Consider the following 23,179-nt stretch of genomic DNA (forward strand, 5'->3'; position numbering starts at 1 on the left):
TTTGTTGTAAGATGGGATTGTGTGTACTTGATTAGATATTGTCAATCCATTTTCTAAAGCAGTTGTACCATTTGACACATCAACAATTGCTTTACATCCTTGCTAATGCTTGGTAATATCTCTCTTCTCCATTGTAGCCATTCTGGTGAGCATGCTGTGGTATCCCACTGTTATTTTTGGATTTCCCTAATGATTAATGATGTTGAGCATTCATGTTTACTGGTTATTTGGATACCTCTACTATAAAGCTCCTTTCATGTCTGTTGCCTATTTGCTTGGATGTCTGTGTTCTACATACTGAATTTTTAAAAAAAATTTTATTTGTTTTTTAAATTCAAGTATATTTAGCATAAGGTGTTATATTAGTTTCAGGTGTACATTCTAGTGACAGCTATACATTATTCAGCAGCTCTATACATTACTCAGTGCTCATCAGCTAAGTGTACTCTTCAATCCTCATTACCTACTTCACTCATCCCCCAACCCACCCACCCATCTGCCTCCTGGTAACCATCGGTGTGTTCTCTGTACTTCAGAGTCTGTTCCTTAGTTTCTCTCACTCTTTTTTTTTCTCTTTGTTTATTTCTTAAATTCCACATATGAGTGAAATCCTTTGATATTTGTCTTTCTCTGATTGACTTATTTCACTTAGCATTATAGTCTCTAGCTCCATCCATGTTGTTGCAAATGGCAAGATTTCATTCTTTTTATGGCCGAATAATATTCCATTACATATATATTCCATTATATATATATTCCATTATATATATTCCATTATTATATATATATTCCATTATATATATATATTCCATTATATAAATGTATGTTTTTAAGATAGAACCTTGGGTTATTGATCTTTTCATCTTTTCTATTACATGCATTTAAGGCTGTGAATTTCCCTCAGCACAACCTTACCATATCCTTCAAGTTTTAATATGTAATATTATTATTTTTACTCAATTCAAAATATTCTAACTTCCAGTATGGTTTATTTTTTTGACACATGATGTATTTAGAGAGGCATTCTTTAGTTTCCAAAGTTAGGGGAGTTTCCTAGTAGCTTTTGCTATTGATTTCTAGCTTAATTTCCATACCCTATATTAAGTTATTGGTACCGATCATCTTTATTATTCTAATAATTTTTAAATTATATGAACCTTATTCAATTGTGAAATATTACTTTATAACCATTATTATGGGAGCATCTCTTTTGCCAGTGTTAAACAAACACTGTTCATTTTGTGTCTGTAACTGACTGCTTATTTTTTAGCAGGTATCATTATGCTTTATTTCTCTTTAATAACTGGAAATTATGCTATTTTTTAAAATGTCATCTTTCTCTACTTCTTTTGTTCTGCAGGAGGAGAAGTTGATCTCAGTGATCTGGAAAATGTCTTGCAAAATATGGGGATAGAGTCCTCACCAGAGCATTCGGAGCTAAAGAAATTACTTCCAATTAATGGTGGGCATTTCAAATATCAGAATAGTCTTCAAGAGAGTTAATATAGTCATCCAGGGAGTTGTTCAGCCATTGCAAGTATCAGGTAGAATCTTGAGGGAATTAGAATTATAGCCTAAAAATTTTTTATAATCCAAATCTCCATGTTTATTCTAGATCACTTAGAAGTTAGAGTTAAAAATATCCATAATTCTAAAGATAATTATTTTTAATATTTAGGAATACATAAATTGCCATTTAAAAATATGTCAAAATCGGGGCGCCTGGGTGGCACAGTCGGTTAAGCGTCCGACTTCAGCCAGGTCACGATCTCGCAGTCTGTGAGTTCGAGCCCCGCGTCAAGCTCTGGGCTGATGGCTCAGAGCCTGGAGCCTGTTTCCGATTCTGTGTCTCCCTCTCTCTCTGCCCCTCCCCCGTTCATGCTCTGTCTCTCTCTGTCCCAAAAATAAAAATAAACGTTGAAAAAAAAAATTTAAAAAAAAAATAATAAAAATATGTCAAAATCAAGAGGCTCATCAATCATCAGTCTTGCCATCTGGACTAAGGAATATTGATAGTTATTTTTCCTTCCATTGAGATGCCTTGGGTTAAGACCTCTAGGAAAAAGGAGGAGGACGAGGAGAGATGTAGAACTATCCTTACTAGTCGAGGGGGAAAAATGTGGACTCAGAAAAAATACAACATAAGGAAGTGTTTTTTCTTTCGCCTGGTAAATATTAATAATTGTCTCACGTGCTAAAGAATTGATTTACCATATTAAGAATTTCGTTTACATTTTTTGTTTTATTATTTCTAGAAGATACTAGGTAAATTTTAGGAGCAAATTATTTTATGCTGTATATTTCTGAACTTGGATATTTGATATTGTTTTAGCATGTCTAGATATTTTCTCTATGACCTAAATTATGTGTTTCTTGCAGCTACAGCTAGTAGAAAAATATATAAGACTAGTTTGCTGAATTGTGCAGAAGATGTAAAAGGTGAGTGAGATTCAAATAAAGATGTCAGATTGAGACTCTTGTGTTTTGCTTTTTTTCTTATTAAATATTGCCCCCTGCCATTCTCATATATATTTCCATGATTAGTTTTAATACACACATATGTTCCTACTGATTAAATAATTTTCTGTCTTGTTTTTAAAAGGTGTTCTAAATATTTAGGTTTACCTAGATTTTTGATGTGGAAATAATAAAATTTAGGCCCAGCTATAAAAATTTAAGATAGTATATCTTGAAATACAGTGACCAAACTGAATCTCCTTGTATAAATGTTTATATAAAAAATAACTATTATATTTGCAGTTTTTGCTGTTAAAATTAACCTGAGTGGTGTCTCAGCCTTATTCTGATGTATTGTGTTATGTAAGCTTATCTTCAGTGTGGGATATTTTGGCTATAAATGAATAGATAATTTTAGTCCATTAGTATTTCTCTTTAAAAATTTAAATGTCCTTAGCCTCTTTTTTTATGATGAAATTGATACCACTATACATTAGGAATTTATATTATATTTTGATTTTTATTTTAATATCCTCATATCTTTCTCTTTTGTTGGGTTGCAAGATGATGACCATGACCTTGACTCTATTCTTGAAAACATGGCAATCAAACTTACAGCTGAGGAACTTAATGATGTACCCGTTGCTTCAGATGCTTCAGATGTACCAGTTGATGGTGAGTGATTTAGATATCATTACGCCTTCATGAAAATTTGGGTTTTGCAGCTGACATTTTTTATAGGACTTATGTAGCTGAAATAAGAATTATTTTTTTCTCTCAATATATTAATCTAAAGTTGATACTTATTCGTTTATTTAACAAATATTTACTGAGCACTATATATCATGTATTCTGCTCAGTGCCAGAAATACAATGACCACGAAATACAGACATAGTCCTTGACCCAAGGAACTTAATGTCTAGTGTATCACAATTCTTAGTATTCTAGTAGAGGCTGAGAATGTTGCTGGGGCCTCAGTCAGGTTAGTAGTTTTCACAGGAACAAGGGCTTTGGTTTCAGCCAATATGAATGACATTTTTGCTACTTCTATATAGGCACGGATCATCATATCCTTGGACCAGACTTCACGATTCAAGGTCAGTATTGTATGTATTAAATAAAATATTAGGATTGAAGTGTGATGTATCACAAAGTAATCCCCACTTGAAATAAACCAAAAAAGAATATATTTAGCTGAGCACAATCCACTGAGGTCAAGCAATATCACCTAGAAACATTTTACTGAATACTGCCTCTTACCTGAAAAAATATTTTTTTTCACATGATTCATATACTATTTAGTTATGTCTTTGCCATGGGTTTTATACCCTTCTGATAGGGTGAGTTTTTTTTCCCCAAAAGATATTTTTATTGAATCATTCCTTAATTTTCAAGTACTACTGTGTACCAATGAAAAACATGTAGTTAGTTTTTTATTTGCTTATTTTCTTTATGCTTTTAAGTTTCCCTGGGACATCTGGAAAAAATAACTAAGTGGGACTATCAACAATTGCCAGAGGTTATTTTTAGCTTCAGAAACTCACTTGGGGATGTCAGATAAAAGGCAGAATAGGAACCACCAAAAAACTCTCTCCTCCATAAGAGCAATGAGCAAACTGGCAAAAATTGTCAAAATTAACATTTTCAGAACTGGAAATTAACCAAAGGTTTGCTGCAATCTGGGAGGATTTAAGAGAAAAAAGACTGAATCTCAGTAAGAATAGTGAGCTTTGTGATATTTTAATTTGCCCTATTCCCTTCCTCTGTCTTACAGCTCCGTAATAGCCTTGAAAAATAACATTTTCTATTTGCAGTGAAAACTAATAGCCTGGAAACCACTGGAGAGAGCAGAGGGGAACTGGAGCTCTTTCAAAGCCTTATTGCCTAAGAACTGTCATTATTTGGTCCGTTTGGTGGTTCCTTGGAGTGAGGCTTTCTATCTGTCTCCCTTTATGTATGAATTAATAAGTGAATAATTCATGAGTATGGAAAGATGAATCAAGAGATAAACTGAAAAGAGCAGAAAAGAATAAGAAAAAATAATAATTATTTGGAGTCATAAAGAACTAATAGCAATTACTGCAGTGGTAGAGTAATAATTAGTCAGCAGCCAGACTGAAATGGACACAGTGATTAGAAAGAAGAGGAGAAAGTATGTTAGTAAAAGACATGAGATGAGAATTATGGCCTTTACTTCTTTTACTCTTGGTACCTGCATGAGTCTTGTCCCTGCCAGAACGAAGATGAACACAGAGAGCATGAACTGTCCTATAGAGTTTATGAACTAGTGTGGCATCATAAAATGTTTTTCCTAGACTCCGAGTCCATTTTGCAAATACAAATTGAACCCCAGAAAGCCTGAAATTAAAAATTAAAATGGACTCAAATAAAATAGTGGAAATACTGGACTCTGCCTTAAGCTTTTTTACAGTATGGGTACTTTATGTTTTCATTCTAAAGCTCTATCATTTTCTGGATCCCAACTAAGTCTTTTTTTTTTTTTAACAGCTAATGGGAACTTTGATGTTGGTATCTTAATGGATGGAATGGATGGAATAAAAGCCAAAACAGGTAATAGAATAACAACTAAGAGTAAGATGCTACTAGAAATCTAAGAACCAAATTCTTTCCACTAAATTACAATATAATGCTCTTTCCACATCATGATTGCATGGACTTTTAAAATCTGTCTTACACATCTTATAAAAATGTTTATGTATAAATGCCTACAGTTAGATAATAGATTATCAGAACTTTTAGCAATAAAACTTCAGTGCTCTTTGTTGTTTCCCAAGTCATTATCTGAAATCTCTGCCAATAATTAGCATACCTTCTTATATGGCAGAAAGCTAAATTCCAGTTTAACACAGTAAAAAGTGAAGGAAAGTTTTGGTAAAGTTAGAGGCGATCTCAAAGCAATAAAAGTGCTGAAAAAAACTATTTAGATCAGCAATCTGTATCATTCTAATGTACTGCAAAGTTTATACTCATAATCGCATGCTCTGTTGCCCTGCCTATCATTCAGAGATTATACTAGAAATAACGAGAAACCTCTGTAGGCCCAAAGGCCTATTTTTTAGGCTGGGTCTCTTTTCATTCAGCAGTTAGCTGTAATGCTACAAAGGCAATTTTTTTTTTAATTGTGTGGAATCACGGCATCATTCACAATAATACCAGAAGTCTCCCTTCTTTTGCTTTGAAGGAGAGGTTGAGGTCAATGACATGAAAAAAGTTCCAGGAAACATGGGGATAGAACTCAAAGATAAGAAACAGGGAGAGTTGGTGAACAATCTGCCAGTCAATGGTGAGAATTTCTCTAACAATTCTATTTTGTATCTAAGTGAAAAAGATTGTCCAAAAAAATCTTTTACAAGGTAATGACTGTTTTCTCTTACGAAGAAATACCAACGGTGTCATCTCATTCTTAGTTGGGAATGAGGTGGCTTTAGTCAGAAATCCTGCGACCATGGTTGAGAAATCCTGGCTATTATTCTTGAATACACTGTGATTCTGAGATTTTAAAATGAGAAGAGGAAAAGGAAGGCATTGAAAAGTATGAAATGGAAATAAATGAGAAATTACAAAGAATAAATGGATGGGAGGGGTTCTGCCTGTTAGAGGGCCAGCAATAACTGCCTTAGGTGCCAGTGAATGAAGAGTGGCCTTATTTTCTCCATTTCATATATTTTTAAAAATTATTGAGAGTATATTTGTACTGTATGGAAAGGTAAAGTCTGACTTTGTGAAATGATGGCTTCTCTGTTGCTTAATAACGAATTTTGGTGAGATTTTGATTTGTATGCTTCTTAAAGCTGATACATCTATCAGGATAGGCTGATGGTTGGCACAGAGGCCTTTTTCATTAATTTATTCTAAATCAAAATAACTGACATATAACATTAGTTTCATGTGTACAACATAGTGATTCAACAATTACACACATTATGAAACACCATGGTAAGTGTAGTTGCCTTCTGTTGTCATAGTTATTACATTATCAACTCTGTTCCCTATGCTATACTTTTCATCTCTCTGACTTATTTTCTTTATAACTAGAAGTTTGCACCTCTTAATCTTCTATTTCACCTAATCCCCCCCCCCCACCTCTACTTTGGCAACCACCTGTTCTCTCTATTTATGAGTCTGTTGTTTGTTTGTTATACTTTTTAGATTCCACAAGTAAGCAAAATCATATGATATTTGTATTTCTCTGTCTCACTTACTTCATTTATCATAATAGCCTCCAGGTCCATCCATGTTGTCATTAATGGCAAGATTTCATTCTTTTTTACGGCCGAGTAGTATTCCATTATGTGTATGTGTACCACATCTTCTTTATCCATTCATCTGTTAATGGACACCTAGGTTGCTTCCCCATCTTGGCTATTGTAAGTAATGCTGCAGCAAACAAAATGGCATAGTATCTTGCCAAATTAGCGTTTCCATTTTTTTCTTGTAAATACCCAGAAGTGGAATTACTAGACCATATGGTACTTCTATTTTTAGTTTTTGGAGGAACCTCCCTACTAATTTCCAGAGTGGCTGCACCAATTTACATTCCCACCAATAGTGCACAGGGGCTCCCTTTTCTCCTCACCTTCACCAAGACTTATTATTTATCTTTTTGATACTACCCATTCTGATCGGTGTGAAGTGATATCTCATTGGGTTTTGATTTGCATTTTCCTGATGATTAGTGATGCTGAGCACCTTTTCATGTGTCTGTGGGCCATCTACATGTCTTCTTTGGAAAAGTCTATTCATGTGCTCTGCCCATTTTTAAATTGGATTATTTGTCATTTTTCGGTGTTCAGTCGTGTGAGTTCTTTGCATATTTTGGATTTTAACCCCTCACTGGATATATCATTTGCAAATATCTTCTCCCATTCAGTAGTTGCCTTTTTGTTTTGTTGATGGTTTCCTTTGCTGTGCAATGAAGGCCTTTAAAGATGAAAATATACATAAGATGTTAAATTTTGATACTTGCCACTTTTCAGATATTTTGATAGCATATTTGTGCTTCTTTTAATCCGCCCATACTTTTGCAGACAATGTGTGTTCTATCCTGGGGGTTAGAGTTCCATAATTTATTGAAAAGTTTACAATTTGTGGCAAAGAAGAAAATAAGTCTAGTCTGAAAAGTGATTAATAAACAAAAAAATTAGTAATGGTTAAAGAAATTTACTCAGAAAAAGAAATTTTTCTCTGGGCATCATCAACAAAAAAATCATGCTTATTGGATGGAAGGATGAAATTTGTTATCCCCACTAGTGTATTTCACTGAGTAGCTCACCGATTACCTTTAAAGCTTTCTGCTCTATGGACTGACCAAAGGAAGATATTTTATTCTAACTCTATTATTGAACATATTTTAAATATTTGAACAATGTAGTTAGCTATGGTTTTTTGTGCTAGAACTTGTAACTATATATTATACACGAATTAATAGTTTTGGTCACATTTAAGAGTGACTACATTTTGGTGTTATTTCTTTCAGTTTCCTAGGGGTGAGGATGATTGATATCAACAATCATGTTGATATAACAACAATCACTGTTCTGGAAAACATGAGGTTGAATCTTACAGAAAAGGAACCTAAAAATATGAGACAGAATCTACAAATTAATGCTGAGCATTTAATATAGCATTGAACCACTTGGGAAATCTTGGGCTTATGAAGTGATGGAAAGACTCTCGAAAGCCACTAATTTGGCACTAAGAAGACATTTTAAAAACTCACAGAACACATCTCTAAATAGAAATGAATGCCATCCTAAAAACTTATATTAAGTTTATTATATCAACAACTTCTTACACTGTGAATCATAAGTAATGCTGAGGTTTCCACAGGCCACAAAAGGCCAGAGAAGAGTCAGAGGGATAGGGAGCATGGAAATAAGATGAAAAAGAATCTTAAATTGGAAAATCAAATCTAGGTCTATACCGCAGACATTGAAGTGAAGTACTGGCAATTGTTCAGTGGAAGTGACCTGGGAGTTCAGGAAAATGAGAATGGCTCCTGTTCTTGTCTGTAGCAATGAGATCTGTGGTCTAATAGCCCTAAGGTGCTAAAATATACCTTAGGCACCCTTTGCTGTCTCAAGTTGTCCCAAGATAAGGTGAAAGGCGACAGGTTCTAGTTTTACCCATCCTATTAAATTTTTCCAGATAATTAGAAAAGTCAAATGAGTCTTGGTACTCCTATTTAAAATGTTAAATGATAATATGAAGACATAAATTACACTTTCTCTCTTTTTTCATATCATTAGCACGGGCTAATTAAGTTAATAATACACAGAAACGAATGCATTTTTAATATTGTGGAAACATTCCATTTTTCTTATTTCCCATCCCTATTGCTTTCCTAAGGTGGGAAGGTTGATGTGGGTAATTTGGACAGCATTCTGGGGGAAATGAGGATTAAGCTCCCAGAAAAGGAACAGAAAAAGCTGACAGAAAACCTGCTACTTAATGGTGAGGATTTTAGAAATAACTGTGTCTTTGAAGGGAGTTAGCGCTTGTGAACACGCATACCAGAATTTCTAAAGCACTCAGAAGATATTTGCAGATCTTAAGGAGGGATTAATTCCTAATGTAAAAGTCCTATTTCTTCATTTTTATAAACTCCAGGGAGCAGAATGAAGTTCTGTTTGTAGTTCATTGTTTCATTTAACACTCTCTGAAAAAACTTCCTTTCCCCCATCATCCCTATATCCTCAAAATATTCAGATTTATATCTTCAGATCAATTTTCTCACTCAAATATTGTGTGTTGTAAGTTTTATAGGACTTTTCTTTCTTTTTAAAGTTTAGTTTTGAGAGACAGAGACAGAGAGAGTGGGGGAGGGTCAGAGAGCGAGGAGAGAGAAAGAATCCCAAGCAGGCTCTGCATTGTCAGCACAGAGCCCAACGCAGGACTGAATTCCACGAACCATGACATCATGACCTGAGCTGAGATCAAGAGTCAGACACTTAACCAACAGAGCCACCCAGGTGCTCCGCTCAAGGAACCTTGTAACCTATTGCCGTCTGTTCAAGTCTCAGTGACATGGTAGAAAGATGGTTTCATAGACAATGCAGAGATAGAGACCGAGACTTCTCTTCTCATTTTCTTCCAATTTCTTCTTTGTTATCTCCCCATTCTACCCCATGTCCTTCTAGTCTGAGTCACTGAATGTCCCTTTTTGGGTTATCATTTACTTTATTGGGACTAATTACAATTTCATTATAGTTAGTAGCTTTATCAAAGGACTTCGTGAATACCCAGAACACCCCAAAAGGAAACCCTATATCCTTTAGCTATCACCCTTTTATTCTCTCCCCACCACCCTACAAGCCCTAGGCAACTTACTAATCTGTTTTCTGTCCCTATAGATTTACCTATTCTGGACATTTCATATAAGCAGGCTGGTATGTAGTCTTTATGATTAGCTTCTTTCACTTAGTATGATGGTTTCAGGTTCATCTATATTGTAGCATGTATCAATATTCCATTCTTCCTTTTTTCCAATTTATTTATGGTGGTAAAATGCACATAACATAAAGTTTACTACCTTAACCATTTTTAAGTGTCCAGTTCAGTGTTATTAAGCACCTTCACATTTTTTGTGCAATGACTACCACCATCCGTCTCCAGAATTCTTTTCATTTTGTAAAATTAAAACTCTGTATCCATCAGGGGCGCCTGGGTGGCTTGGTCAGTTAGGCGTCCGACTTCGGCTCAGGTCATGATCTCATGGTCCATGAGTTCGAGCCCCGCATCGGGCTCTGTGCTGACAGCTCAGAGCCTGGAGCCTGTTTCCGATTCTGTGTCTCCCTCTCTCTCTGCCCCTCCCCTGTTCATGCTTTGTCTCTGTCTCAAAAATAAATAACCGTTAAAAACAAAAACAAAAACAAAACTCTGTATCCATTAAACAAACACTTCCCATTCTCCCCTACTACGAGCCCCTGACAGCCACCATTCTACTTTCTGTCTGTATGGTTTTGACTAATCTAAATACCTTATATAAGTGGAATCATGCAGTGTCTATTTTCGTGACTAGTTTATTTTACCCTAATGTCCTCATGTTTCATCCAGGTTGTAACATATGTCAAAATTTCCTTCCTTCTTAAGACTGAATAATATTCTACTATATGTATATATATTCATTCATCCATCAGTGGATACTTGAGTTGCTTCCACATTTTAGTGATTGTGAATATGTTCTGTGAACATGGGTATACAATTTCACTCCTTTTTGTTGCCTAATAACACATTCTGTTGTATGTGTATATGTTGTGTTTATTCACTCATCCTTTGATGGGCATCTGGGTTCTTTCTGCCTTTTGGCTATAATGAGCATTTCCAAATATATACAAAGTAGGAAGAATAATATAATGAATGATGAAGAATAAAGAATAATAGAATGAACCTAGATTCAACAGTTATGAAGATTCATCTCACTTGCTTCTTATTTATTTATTTAATTCATTTTTGAGAGACAGACAGAGACAGAGCATGAACGGGGAAGAAGCAGAGAGAAGGAGACACAGAATCCAAAGTAGGCTCCAGGCTCTGAGCTGTCAGCACAGAGCCTGACGCGGGGCTCGAATTCACAAACCGCGAGATCCTGACCTGAGCCGAAGTCCAATGCTCAACCGACTGAGCCACCCAGGCACCCCTCTTATTTATTTCAAAGCAAATTTTCATTTAGTCCTTATATACTTCAGTATACATCTTCTTAAAAGTATGGATTTTTTGGGCGCCTGGGTGGCGCAGTGGGTTAAGCGTCCGACTTCAGCTCAGGTCACGATCTCGCGGTCCGTGAGTTCGAGCCCCGCGTCAGGCTCTGGGCTGATGGCTCAGAGCCTGGAGCCTGTTTCCGATTCTGTGTCTCCCCCTCTCTCTGCCCCTACCCCGTTCATGCTCTGTCTCTCTCTGTCCCAAAAATAAATAAACGTTAAAAAAATTTTTTCTTAAAAAAAAGTATGGATTTTTTTACATGACTGCAATACCATTATACAGTTTATTTTTAAATTTCCCTTCTTTAAAATATTTTTTACAGTGAGCTTATTCAAATAAAGAACCCAACAAGCTTTACACACTGCATCTATTATGACACTTAAATCTCACGTACTCTACAGCTATTCCTCTACCTTCTTTGTCTTTTCTTTTTAGGCACTGATTTTTTTTTAAGAAACTGGGTTGCGGATTGTCTTGTAGCATTTCTATATACTAAAAAAAGAAAAATTTCCCATATACTAAATTTACCCATTTTTGGGGTGCCTGGGTGGCGCAGTCGGTTAAGCGTCCGACTTCAGCCAGGTCACGATCTCGCGGTCCGTGAGTTCGAGCCCCGCGTCAGGCTCTGGGCTGATGGCTCGGAGCCTGGAGCCTGTTTCCGATTCTGTGTCTCCCTCTCTCTCTGCCCCTCCCCCGTTCATGCTCTGTCTCTCTCTGTCCCAAAAATAAATAAACGTTGAAAAAAAAATTAAAAAAAAAAAAAAAAAAAAAAAAAAAGAAAACGGCTCTACAGTTGTCCCAAATCATTTATTTAAAAGTCTGTCACCACATCCTTGAATTTGAGATGCCATCCTAACTATATACTTGATTTCCATGTGCACTTGTCTATTTTGAGAATTTCCATTCTGTTCTATTGGTCTGCTTATTCATGCTCTAAATTGTGTTGAGTATAACAGCTTTATAGTCTTTTGATATGAGTAGACCTAACCCCTCACTCCTCAGCCCTTGTACGCACACACACACGCACACAAACACGCTCCCTTGTCCACCCCGCCCAGTTCTGGCTGTTCTTTAGAGAAACATCTTTTTTGTGTGACTTTTAGTAGGAGTGTATTTGTCTTGTTTTTTTTTTTTTCTTTCATTTTCCATTTGCTGTGTAACATATTTCCTGGTGAGAAGATTGATTTCTTAGGGTTTGAAAACCACTTATATTATGAGAGGACTTATCACATGTACGTGTTTACTGTTGTGCCAAGTTTAAACCCCAACATAATGAAGAAATATGAAAGCATATCATGCACCCTTATTTCTTGTTTTCTGTGGTATAGAAATACTGACTACCCTTTCAACTTTAACATCGAAATCTTCCACATTCAATACAGATCCGCGTTATTGTGAGTCAAGATTTAACCACGTGGTGATGTACCCACTTGGCTGTAGCTCCGGCCTCCATGGGTGCAGACAATGCCATATGCACGGTGTGCACCAGTAAGAGTGCCCCATAGACACCGTGAGCTGCCCACTAGGAAGCTCGGGAAAGACACACCACCGCTACTTGGCACTAAACCAAGGATTGTCCCAAAGGACTTTCCCGCAGCCCTAGATTCACTAGTGGGTAGAGGATGAGTTCCATGTGGTTCAAGGTCCCCTTCATATTCCCATACAGCTGTCTTGTTTCCTTCCTCCCTCCTTCCTCCTCTTTCCCCCTTCTTTTCATTTCTAAGCATTTTTTTCTCTTTTTCGGCTATCCTGGGTCATTTTGTATTGTTTCCTATCTCCTGCAGATGCAGATACTTTTAGCTTGTTTTCCATTGCTTTACACATAGGAAGCACAATAGTTTTGTAATTTGTGCCTGATAACTTCTAAATCTAAAGTTTTTATGAGCATGTTGCTGCTGCCTGTTATTTCTGCTTATTCTCTCTCAGGTAACTTGTTTTGCTCTGTGTTTGATTCTTTGGAGTGTGAGCTATTTTCCTTGGAAAATTATAGAAAGAAACCTTTGAGGGTAAGGATGGAAGCATGTTCCTAAGGAATACTTGCCTTTGCTTCTGCTGGGCACTTGGACAGAATCACCCACACTCCATGAGGTCAACAACATGACAGTTCAAATCCAGATGGAGCAAGTATCATTAGAACAGAAACAGTAACAGGGCTCTGCTTACCTCCCTAGGTTCCTACTTTTTTTTTTTTTTTAACGTTTTTTTATTTATTTTTGGGACAGAGAGAGACAGAGCATGAACGGGAGAGGGGCAGAGAGAGAGGGAGACACAGAATCGGAAACAGGCTCCAGGCTCTGAGCCATCAGCCCAGAGCCTGACGCGGGGCTCAAACTCACGGACCGTGAGATTGTGACCTGGCTGAAGTCGGACGCTTAACCGACTGCGCCACCCAGGTGCCTCCTTAGGTTCCTACTTTTGATGAGACTTTGCACTAGTAACGTACTCTCTTATCAGCTCTTTAGTACTTTTGAGGAGATGCTTTTTACATTTTATCCAAGATTTCAGTTTTCAGAGGAAGGTTGGTCTGAATAACATCGTCCTCCACATAAATGGAAACAGAACTTGATGATCGATTTTTGTCAGGAGTTGAGGCATCTAATCTGGGAGTTCAGGAAAAAAAAAAAAACCCTCATTGTCAGCCACAGTTTGATTTTACCATTTGCTGTGAAAGATTTGAAAATTGCTCATTCACCTGGAAGATTTCTATTCGAATTCTAACATCCTTATTGACCCCCTTGATATATGTGAATAGACTATATTAAATCTTGTTTTCCTCATGAGACTGATAATCATTAATGCACTATGAGTAATGTGAGTGGTCACATTTTGGAATCAGTGAGTTTTCCCCGTATTCTTTACTTTTTCACAAGGAGAGATTATTGATGTCAATAAAATGGATTCTCCTTTGCAAACTATGGGGATGAACCTTTCAGAAGAGGAAATTAATGATCTGACACGTGATCTACCAGCCGATGGTGAGTATTTAAGATATGTTTGAATCGGTTAATCTGAGCTTCTGTAAAAGAATCTCTGAAAACTCTACTTTGGCATTAAGAAGACGGAAAACATGAAAGATGACTCAGACTGGAAGTAAACATGTTTTGCCCCTTGACATTTTCAGTAACTTCATTTCCACTTGGAGTATGGCCAAGGCCAAGGCCACTATTAGAACTGAACAAAATTAGAGAGAGACACTGCTGTGGAGGGAAGGGAGTGGGGTGCATTAAATAGAAGAAACTTTAACCCAGAAAAAATTTTTTAAAATTATAGAGAAAAGAGAGCAGAGCCTGAAGTGGGAAATTATTTTTAATGTCTTTTAAGTAAGCTCTAGGCCCAGTGTGGAGCTCAGTTCACAACCTGAGATCAAGAGTTGCATGCTTTACCACCTGAGCCAGCCAGGTACCCCTAAGTGGGAGGTTATTAAAATAGCATTTCTGTCTTTGCCTCACCATTTTCAAGGACATGTAGAAAGGCAGAATAGGGGCGTTTGGGTGATTCAGTCTGTTGAGCGTCCAACTCTTGATTTCGGCCCAGGTCATGGTCCTAGGGATGTGGGATCGAGCCCTGCATCCAACTCTGTGCAGAGTGTGGCCTGCTTTGGACTGTCTCTCTCTCTCTGTCTCTCTCTCTCTCTCTGTCTCTCTCGTGCACACGCGTGCTCACTCTCTCTCTCTTAAAAGAAAAAAAAAGCGTGATAAAGGAGGAATATGAAGTGTAGGACCTATTTCCTGCACCAAAGGAATAGGACCAAGTTTTCCAGATACCCTTGAGGGGAAAAGGAACAGTAACCACTCAGGCCTGAATGTGTGGAATGTCTGAATGCTCAGCAGCCCCACCTATGCCTCTGCTTACATCCCCTCATTCTGAGCTGGGTTCCATGGTCCAAGGACTGACTGTTCCCAAAGCTCTAATCTCCCTTGATGGGCTAGAGACAAAGTCTAAAGTTTAGTACATTCTGAATTGGGGCTAAAAGAATTCTCAAGCTAAATAAGCAAATGTTAAATATCAGCCTGAGAACGTTATAGTAGGGCTAAGAAGTATCTCTGGAACATGCCTTAACTATTATATAACCTTAGATGAATCAATACTTGCTCCTCTTATTAAGGTGCATTTATTCACGTCATTGTGTAAGATAAGCAGTGTACCCTTAAAAATATTTTTGTTAATTCATTTAATTTATTCTCTAATTTTTACCATTGGTAGTGTACTAGGAGGACCATGCAAGTGGTCTTCACTGTCCTGTTTTCTTTGCTTGCAATGGTGTATCCGTGAATGAGACTAGATATGGAACAATCAGCTTTCATAATAGAAAACTATTTTTTGTCTATTTGAGATTATGGTGGAATTTTTTTTCATATTGCTAAAAAAAGCAGAATTATGGGTGGAAATCTAGCTATTATTTGAAACTATCCTCTGGTATTGCCAATGATTTCTGTTCCTTATTTTAAAATAATAATTTCAGGGGCGCCTGGGTGGCGCAGTCGGTTAAGCGTCCGACTTCAGCCGGTCACGATCTCGCGGTCCGGGAGTTCAAGCCCCGCGTCGGGCTCTGGGCTGATGGCTCAGAGCCTGGAGCCAGTTTCCGATTCTGTGTCTCCCTCTCTCTCTGCCCCTCCCCCGTTCATGCTCTGTCTCTCTCTGTCCCAAAAATAAATAAACATTGAAAAAAAAATTAAAAAAATAAATAAATAAAATAAAATAATAATTTCAGATCAACCAACATAATGAAAATCATTGTGAGATTAAAAAGTACACATGAAATAAAATGGACATGTGGAATGATTAATCCTTTTTTCTTTAAATCAGAGTTAGAATTTTTTTTTTTTAAGTTAATTTATTTATTTTGAAAGACACAAAGAGAGCGTAAGCGGGGGCTGGGACAAAGAGGGGGGTGGACAGAGGATCCAAAGTGGGCTCTGTGCTGACAGCAGCAAGCCTGATGCAGGCTTGAACTCATGAACCGTGAGATTATGACCTGAACTGAAGTCGGATGCTTAACCAACCGAGCCACCCAGGCACCCCCAGAGTTAAAATTTTTAAGTTATTGCTTATTGGTGATCTGCTCATCTGAAGAGTTACCATCAGTATTGAGCTTAAAAAGAAGTTTTGTGAAAGATTAAGGCTCAAGCATAGAGCCCCAATTACATCATTTGGGACAGAAAGACCCCATTTAGGGCAAAGCTTTTCTCATACTGTGTCTGTCAGGACGGAGATATGAGTTTACTGGAGAGGGAAAGATTCAGTTGAAATGGGACCCAAGTTAAATAGCGAATTTTACACCAAATAGGTGTTATCATCTTTGTTTCTGAGAATTTCCAGTGGCCCCGTAAAACTGACACATATCTTCATGCTTTCCTGACCTCACTAATTGGTTTTACTACAGAAATAACTTTTGGAATGTTCTGCCTCAAAAGATCCAGAAGAAAAACAAGGAAGATTCTCGTTTAGCCTAGATTTAGCAACCAATGAATAAATGTCTATTTATCCTGCTCACTGTTCTAATACTTGTTATTGTGTACATGTGTCACACAGCTTCTGCTAAGAGTCACTGCATACTTCTAATACTTCAGTAAATATTTTTGACTTATCCAGGACCTTCATTTGTAAATTTTCCATGGTATAGGGGTTTTTAGATACTGTATACTGTAATTTATTGCTTACAATCTAAAATCAGGAATTTTTCAAGTAACTTACCAACAGTGACAGTTTTTTAGGTTGTTTTTCTTTCTTGGCAAAATATAGATCTCAAAAATCATCTATTCATGAGATATTTCTGTTCTTTAACATATTAATGTCTTTTTAAATATTAATTTGTATGAAATTCAATTTGTCTACTATGTCTACTATGAAAACTATGCAAATCATTAGAGTTGGGAAGTTAAGCTCAAAATGAATATTGCCCTCAAGCAAATCGTACGTCATGCAAATCAAGAGTAAACTGGTCTGCCTGGGTCAGTGAACATGAAAGGAAATAGTAATTAGAATCTCAGTAAAGAAAGAGATCATTTCAAAAGGCCCGTTAAAACAGTGGTGAAGGGGCGCCTGGGTGGCGCAGTCGGTTAAGCGTCCGACTTCGGCCAGGTCACGGTCTCGCGGTCCGTGAGTTCGAGCCCCGTGTCAGGCTCTGGGCTGATGGCTCAGAGCCTGGAGCCTGTTTCCCATTCTGTGTCTCCCTCTCTCTCTGCCCCTCCCCCGTTCATGCTCTGTCTCTCTCTGTCCCAAAAATAAAAATAAAATGTTGAAAAAAAAATTAAAAAAACAAAAACAAAAACAAAAACACAGTGGTGAATAAGATCCCAGTTTTAAATTTTGTTTTCCCTGGCGTGGCCCAAATCATCTTTGGTTTTCCAAAGTGTAAAGCTAAAAATAAAGTCTGATGAAAAGAGGTGACTTTTGAATCTCACACCTTTAGCGTTTTGCCATATGACAATGGATGAAAGCAATTGTTAGAACAGGCACCTTTATAACAAGTAGAGTGATTATTTTCCATGTCCTTTTGTGCTCCTTGAGGTAGGTGGGGGATAAAAAGTAGCCAATGAATGCCATTGTGCTTCCTGTTTTGCATTTCTCAGTGAATGCCACTATGTATTTGATTTACATTTTCTTACAGTTCATGGGAAGGTTGAAATGAGAACGCATATGGATGGAATGAAACCTTTTACAGGTAAATAAGAGACTGTCACTTTTGTCCTGGAAAATATTTTGCTCACAGGGATGGATGATCAAAAACAGTTTGGGGAAGGGGGTCAAAATGCCACAAAGCTCTCTTATTAGAAGTCACCTTTTTCTCAATTCTGCTTTACTTGGTTGATGTACCAAACTTTGACTATTTTCCAGAGTTCTAAGGAAGTTGATTCTGATAGTTCTTTCTCACTCATTGTGTTTCGGTGGAAAGATAGTTTCATGAAGCAACCCACTCACTGCTCAGCTGTTTTTGCCAATGTCGCTCAATCTTTCAATAAGAAATTACTTTTAAGTAGATCTAGAGGATACAATGTTAAGTGAAATAAATCAGCCAGAAAAAGACAAATACCGTTTGATTTCACTCATGTGGAATTTAAGAAACAAAGGAATGGGGTGCCTGGGTGGCTCAGTCAATTAAGCATCCGACTTCGACTCAGGTCATGATCTCATGGTTCATGAATTTGAGCCCCTCATTGGGCTCTGTGCTGACCGCTCTGAGCCTGGAGCTGCTTCAGCTTCTGTGTCTCCCTCTCTTTCTCTGCCCCTCCCCCACTCACGCTCTGTATTTCTCTCTCTCTCTCTCTCACAAATGAATAAACATTAAAAAAAATTAAAAAAAACAAACAGAAACACAAACCAAAAAAAACTAGACTCAACTATAGAGACCACATTGTTGCCAGAAGGGAGGTGGGTGAGGGGATGAGTGAAATAAGTTGATGGGATTAAGAGTTCATTTGTTATCATGAGCACCGATTAATGTCTAGAGTTGTGGAATCATTATATTGTGCATTGTACACTTATTCCAGTTACATTGTAAAGCTCTGACAGGATCAAATTATTGTCATTATGAAGAAAAAAGTCACATTATTCAGAGACAAGAATAAATACAATAAATGATAGCTGAATTTATACGTTTTCCATCTAGTATCTTAATTTGCTGGCCAATTATAAAACAAATTTGTTCTCAGCAGGGCAGACTTGTTCCCAGAAATAAAAGACCTTCCTTTTGTAAACACTAAGGGGTTATGTTCTATTATGTGACTTCCCCATAATTCTGTGTAGACGTGTTTCATTTTCCCCTTCCATTTCCTCAAATGGGGGGGATGCATTATAATGAGAATGAATTTTTCACCATTTCATGGAATGATTATTCTCAGACATTAATGTTCTTGTATTTTCAAAGGAAAAAAGGTTCATGTCAGTGATCTGGAGAAAGTTCTGGGAAGCATGGGGATCGAGCTCACAGCTGAGGAGCTTAAAAAGCTGCAGGAAACTCTGCCAATTGATGGTGAGCTATACAGAAGCCACAAAGACTTTCTAGGGAACTTGGTTTTGTGGCCCGTGTGAACAATTTAAAATTTTTACCTGTCGAGGGCTTTCTGAAAAATCCTGAAATTGATTAGGAAAAGGCATTGTCATTTGGATTTAGTCTGCAGTTTACCAAACCCTTCAGCCATAGCTTTGCCATCTGAGTGTCAGGTAGTTGATCAGCCTATATCCTACGGAAAAAAAGGAAGGAAACTGGAGGGGACTAGGAAAAGAAATAAAAGGGGAAGTCGACAGAAAAAGGAAAGATGTGTGATTGTTTCAACATAATAGTGTTTCCCTCAGCTGTCAGTCTCCTACTTGCCAGAAAATACATATATTTGTCACACTGAGACAGTTTTCTTTTCCATAACTTCTTTTTAAATTTAATACTGAGACAGAACACATTTCCCCCTCAGTTACAGTTGTTCTACTGAAGTTATAAGTAAGTGAATGTTCATACCATTTCCCTTCTGACATGAATTGTTCCTTTTCCTATAGCTGCTGGAAACGTATTTCAGAATGCAATGTTGGATGGGGTGAAATCCACTAAGGGTAGGTTAAAAGCCTGATAAGAAAGGGAGAGACATCTGAAATCTTCAAGGTTCACATTTATCATTTAGATATGAGTCCTGTCTAGCTTCCTATGTATAGATTACTTAGTTACTTCCTTTTATTTTAAGTTTATTTATTTACTTTGAGAGAGAAAGATAGTAAGTGGGAGAGTGCAGAGAGAAAGGGAGAGAAGGGGAATCCCAAGCAGGCCCTGCACTGACAGTGCAGAGCCAGACGCAGGGCTTGAACTCACCATCCCTGAGATCATAACCTGAGCTGAAATCGAGAGTCAGATGCTTAACCGACTGAGCCACCTAGGCACCCCAGTTACTTAGTTACTTTCATCATCATAATATTTTACGCTATAATGTCTCAATACATCTTTCTAGGAATCCATTCTCACAACCCCAAAAATCTAATCATACACAGCAAATTATGAAGAAAAGAATTACCGAATTTTTAGGGAGTTGTGTAAGGAAAGCTTGTTATGAAGGAAGATTGAAGGCACATCCATAGAAACAAAAAGTAGATTAGGGTTGCGGGGGGCTGGGTGGAGAGGGAAGTAGGGAGTGACTACTTAATATGTATGGGCTCTCCTTTGGGGATGTTGAAAATGTTTGGGAACTGGAAGTGATATTTGTACAACATTGTGAATATGTACCAAATTCCACTAAGGTGTTCACTTTAAAATGATTAATTTTATCTAAAAAAGTGCTAAGATTCTGCTTGTTTTTAAGGTTACCTTATGATCTTCACTCTGTTTTAATATTAGTTAGTTAATAAATTAATGAGGTCCTATCATCAAAGCTCATTCCTATTCTCTCTAATATTGGTTATAATCAAATCATGTAGCCTATCCCTTCATGAGCTGTTTATAATACAGGCTTCCATTCAAGGTTTAAAGGAAGAATTACTAATTCTGATTTTTCTGTTGATTATTTAATGCTCTTAGACACGTTAAATGGGAGTTCATACAGAAAAGTAATAATCACATAAGTACATTTTCTCTTTTGTTTTTTATTGTAATAATGACAAAGTATATATATTCAGATAACAATTCACATTCACAAATATATTTCTAATATTTTAAACTCATTTTTTTTTCATGTTTCATTCCTGTATGTTTCCTAAGGAGGCAAAGTTAAGGTGAATAACCTGGACACTGTCCTGGAAAACTTGGGAATCAAGCTCACACAAAAGGAACACGAAGATGTGACAGAAAATCTACCACTTACCGGTGCGTGTTTCACATACTACTGTATCTTACGGAGACTTTCTGCACTTGTACATGAGTGTGTCCATAATTAGTTTTACCTAGTATCAAAATGACATTTTTGCAAAGCTTAGAGAAGAAACTAGCCTTCTCTTCATTTCTATAAGCCCCATATCTTTAACCTCTTCTCTTTTGGATTCCAAGCATCACACACAGAACTATTATAACTACTTTCTGATCCAGTAATGAATTTACAAGGAGCAAAATGAACCTCATAGGCTAGAGAATAGAAAGGAAGGAAGAAAAATATGACTAATTTCCCTATTATTAGTATCCCTCAAATAGTTGTGTCCTAAGCCCATTAATCACTTTAACTTTTACAATTCTGTGTTACAATTCTCAGTGGACAGTATTATCCACACTCCTATTTCCAACTGTCATTATATGCTGAAAACTTCTAGATGTTTTTCTGCAGCCCAGATTCCTCCCCAAATATGGGTTGGGTAAAACCACATCCAGATTCCTGTTGGGTTGTATCTGCCAAATTCATTCTTGCTCAGCAAAGCCTCAGATCTTAAATTCACTATATTTAAAAATACCTACCCAAAACTATCTCCTAATTATACATTCCCTTTCTCAGCTGGTGGCACCATCATGTTCTTAGTAAAACAAATTTAAAAATTGACATTTTTCAGGGCACCTGGGTGGCTCAGTCGGTTAAGCCTCCAACTTTGGTTTAGGTCATGATCTCGTTGTCCTTGAGTTCGAGTCCCGTGCTGGGCTCTGTGCTGACAGCTCAGAGCCTACAGCCTGCTTCAGATTCTGTGTGTGTCTCTCTCTCTGCCCCTCCCCCAGTTGTTCGTTTTCTCTTTCTCTCTCTCTCTCTCAAAAAATAAATAAATATTTAAAAAAAACCGAATTGGTATTTTTCACTGCAACTTTTTCTTCGTGCCACATCTCATTGAATACCAAGTCCTACCAATTAGGAGTGCTGACTATTTCATACATCTGTAATCTGACCCTTGCTTTTCTTTTAGCTTTATCTTACATTATTTCCTGCTTCCACATTGCCCTATAACACTGAGGTGTCTGAACCATAGTATTGGATATAGGCAGGGTTCAAGATTCTTATATAGTCGGCTCTCCACCCTGTTGCAAAGCAGTAGCTATAAATGGATGAATTTTAGGAGGAGCATCTCCTGATTTTATCGTTTGCTGTACGTCAACCCAACTACTCTATTACAGTATGTTTACCTGTCCGTCTTACCCCAGAAACTGACTTGTTCAGAAATTATGTTAAATTTATTATTAAATATATTTTAATCTTTAGTGCCGCATATGGTGCCTGAAATTTAGTAGATAATTCATAAAATTTTCTTCAATTAATATACAGATCTTCTTTGTTATTTAATGCTTATACCATGGCATCTGATTTGATTATCCGATTGTCCTTTTCCACATACTCTCCAACTCCTAGAACAAAAATACTTAGGCATATTTCACCAGCCAATTCTTGCCTATAAAATTAATCTCAAAGTTTACCTTTTCCAGAGCTCCCTGATCCATGGAATTCACTTTATTTACTCTTCCTCTTAGTTTAAAATTCATCCTATTCACACATATATTATTATACACTTAGCATATTGTATAAAAAGTGAGTGTCTTTATATCACTCTTCTTTGTTTATGAACTGTGATTTTCTTGTAAGTAGAAACCATACGTACATCATTTTATATTTAGAGGCAATAAATATTGAAGAATGAATGAATGATGGAATAATTAGACTAAACAAATGAAAAACAGTGAAAAATACAAATAATTCAAAGTGACAGAAAGTCTTCAAGAGGAACATCAAATATAGGCTGGCCTTCTAACACTTCCTTTGAGCAGTACATAACTAAAGGGCTCCAAATCATTGGTATAAATGTTATCAAAGCAAAAAGACAATTGCCTAATCATCACTCATGCAGTTTTCTGCTTTCCAAAGAAGGTTTGGCAGAAATTATACTCATTTTGAAACAACCAGCAACATTCTGGCCAATTTCAGTGGTATACAAGGGAATACTTTTTCATACTTAGCACACGGGTGCAAACTTAGCCTTCTCTTGAAACCCCCCCTCAGAACCATCCTAATTCCAAGTTATTCCTAATAAGGCATAATATTCTTCTAAAGTTTATTGCTTTTTTTTTATGACTCATTACCCTTTTAAAAAAAAAATTACTAGTGTTACACAAGGACTTCA

At 36.9% G+C, this 23,179-nt stretch overlaps 1 protein-coding gene across 19 annotated transcripts in view; it reads left to right on the forward strand.

Annotated features, from left to right (window-relative positions):
* The window catches only part of EFCAB3 (EF-hand calcium binding domain 3), a 477,549-nt gene that overhangs the window by 176,493 nt on the left and 277,877 nt on the right, over positions 1 to 23,179 (forward strand). For 14 of the 19 annotated variants that reach the window (XM_047833629.1, XM_047833634.1, XM_047833633.1 and 11 more), the window contains 10 exons: positions 1,361 to 1,462; positions 2,380 to 2,439; positions 3,022 to 3,132; positions 3,514 to 3,555; positions 4,967 to 5,029; positions 5,661 to 5,762; positions 17,790 to 17,843; positions 19,047 to 19,151; positions 19,670 to 19,723; positions 20,856 to 20,960. In XM_047833629.1, coding sequence (XP_047689585.1) covers positions 1,361 to 1,462; positions 2,380 to 2,439; positions 3,022 to 3,132; positions 3,514 to 3,555; positions 4,967 to 5,029; positions 5,661 to 5,762; positions 17,790 to 17,843; positions 19,047 to 19,151; positions 19,670 to 19,723; positions 20,856 to 20,960 — 798 coding nt within the window. The remainder of the gene's footprint in view (positions 1 to 1,360; positions 1,463 to 2,379; positions 2,440 to 3,021; positions 3,133 to 3,513; positions 3,556 to 4,966; positions 5,030 to 5,660; positions 5,763 to 17,789; positions 17,844 to 19,046; positions 19,152 to 19,669; positions 19,724 to 20,855; positions 20,961 to 23,179) is intronic. The other 5 variants (XM_047833640.1, XM_047833635.1, XM_047833646.1 and 2 more) reach the window with 5 other exon arrangements.

This window comes from Prionailurus viverrinus, chromosome E1 (assembly GCF_022837055.1).
Source record: "Prionailurus viverrinus isolate Anna chromosome E1, UM_Priviv_1.0, whole genome shotgun sequence".
Taxonomy (NCBI): domain Eukaryota; kingdom Metazoa; phylum Chordata; class Mammalia; order Carnivora; family Felidae; genus Prionailurus; species Prionailurus viverrinus.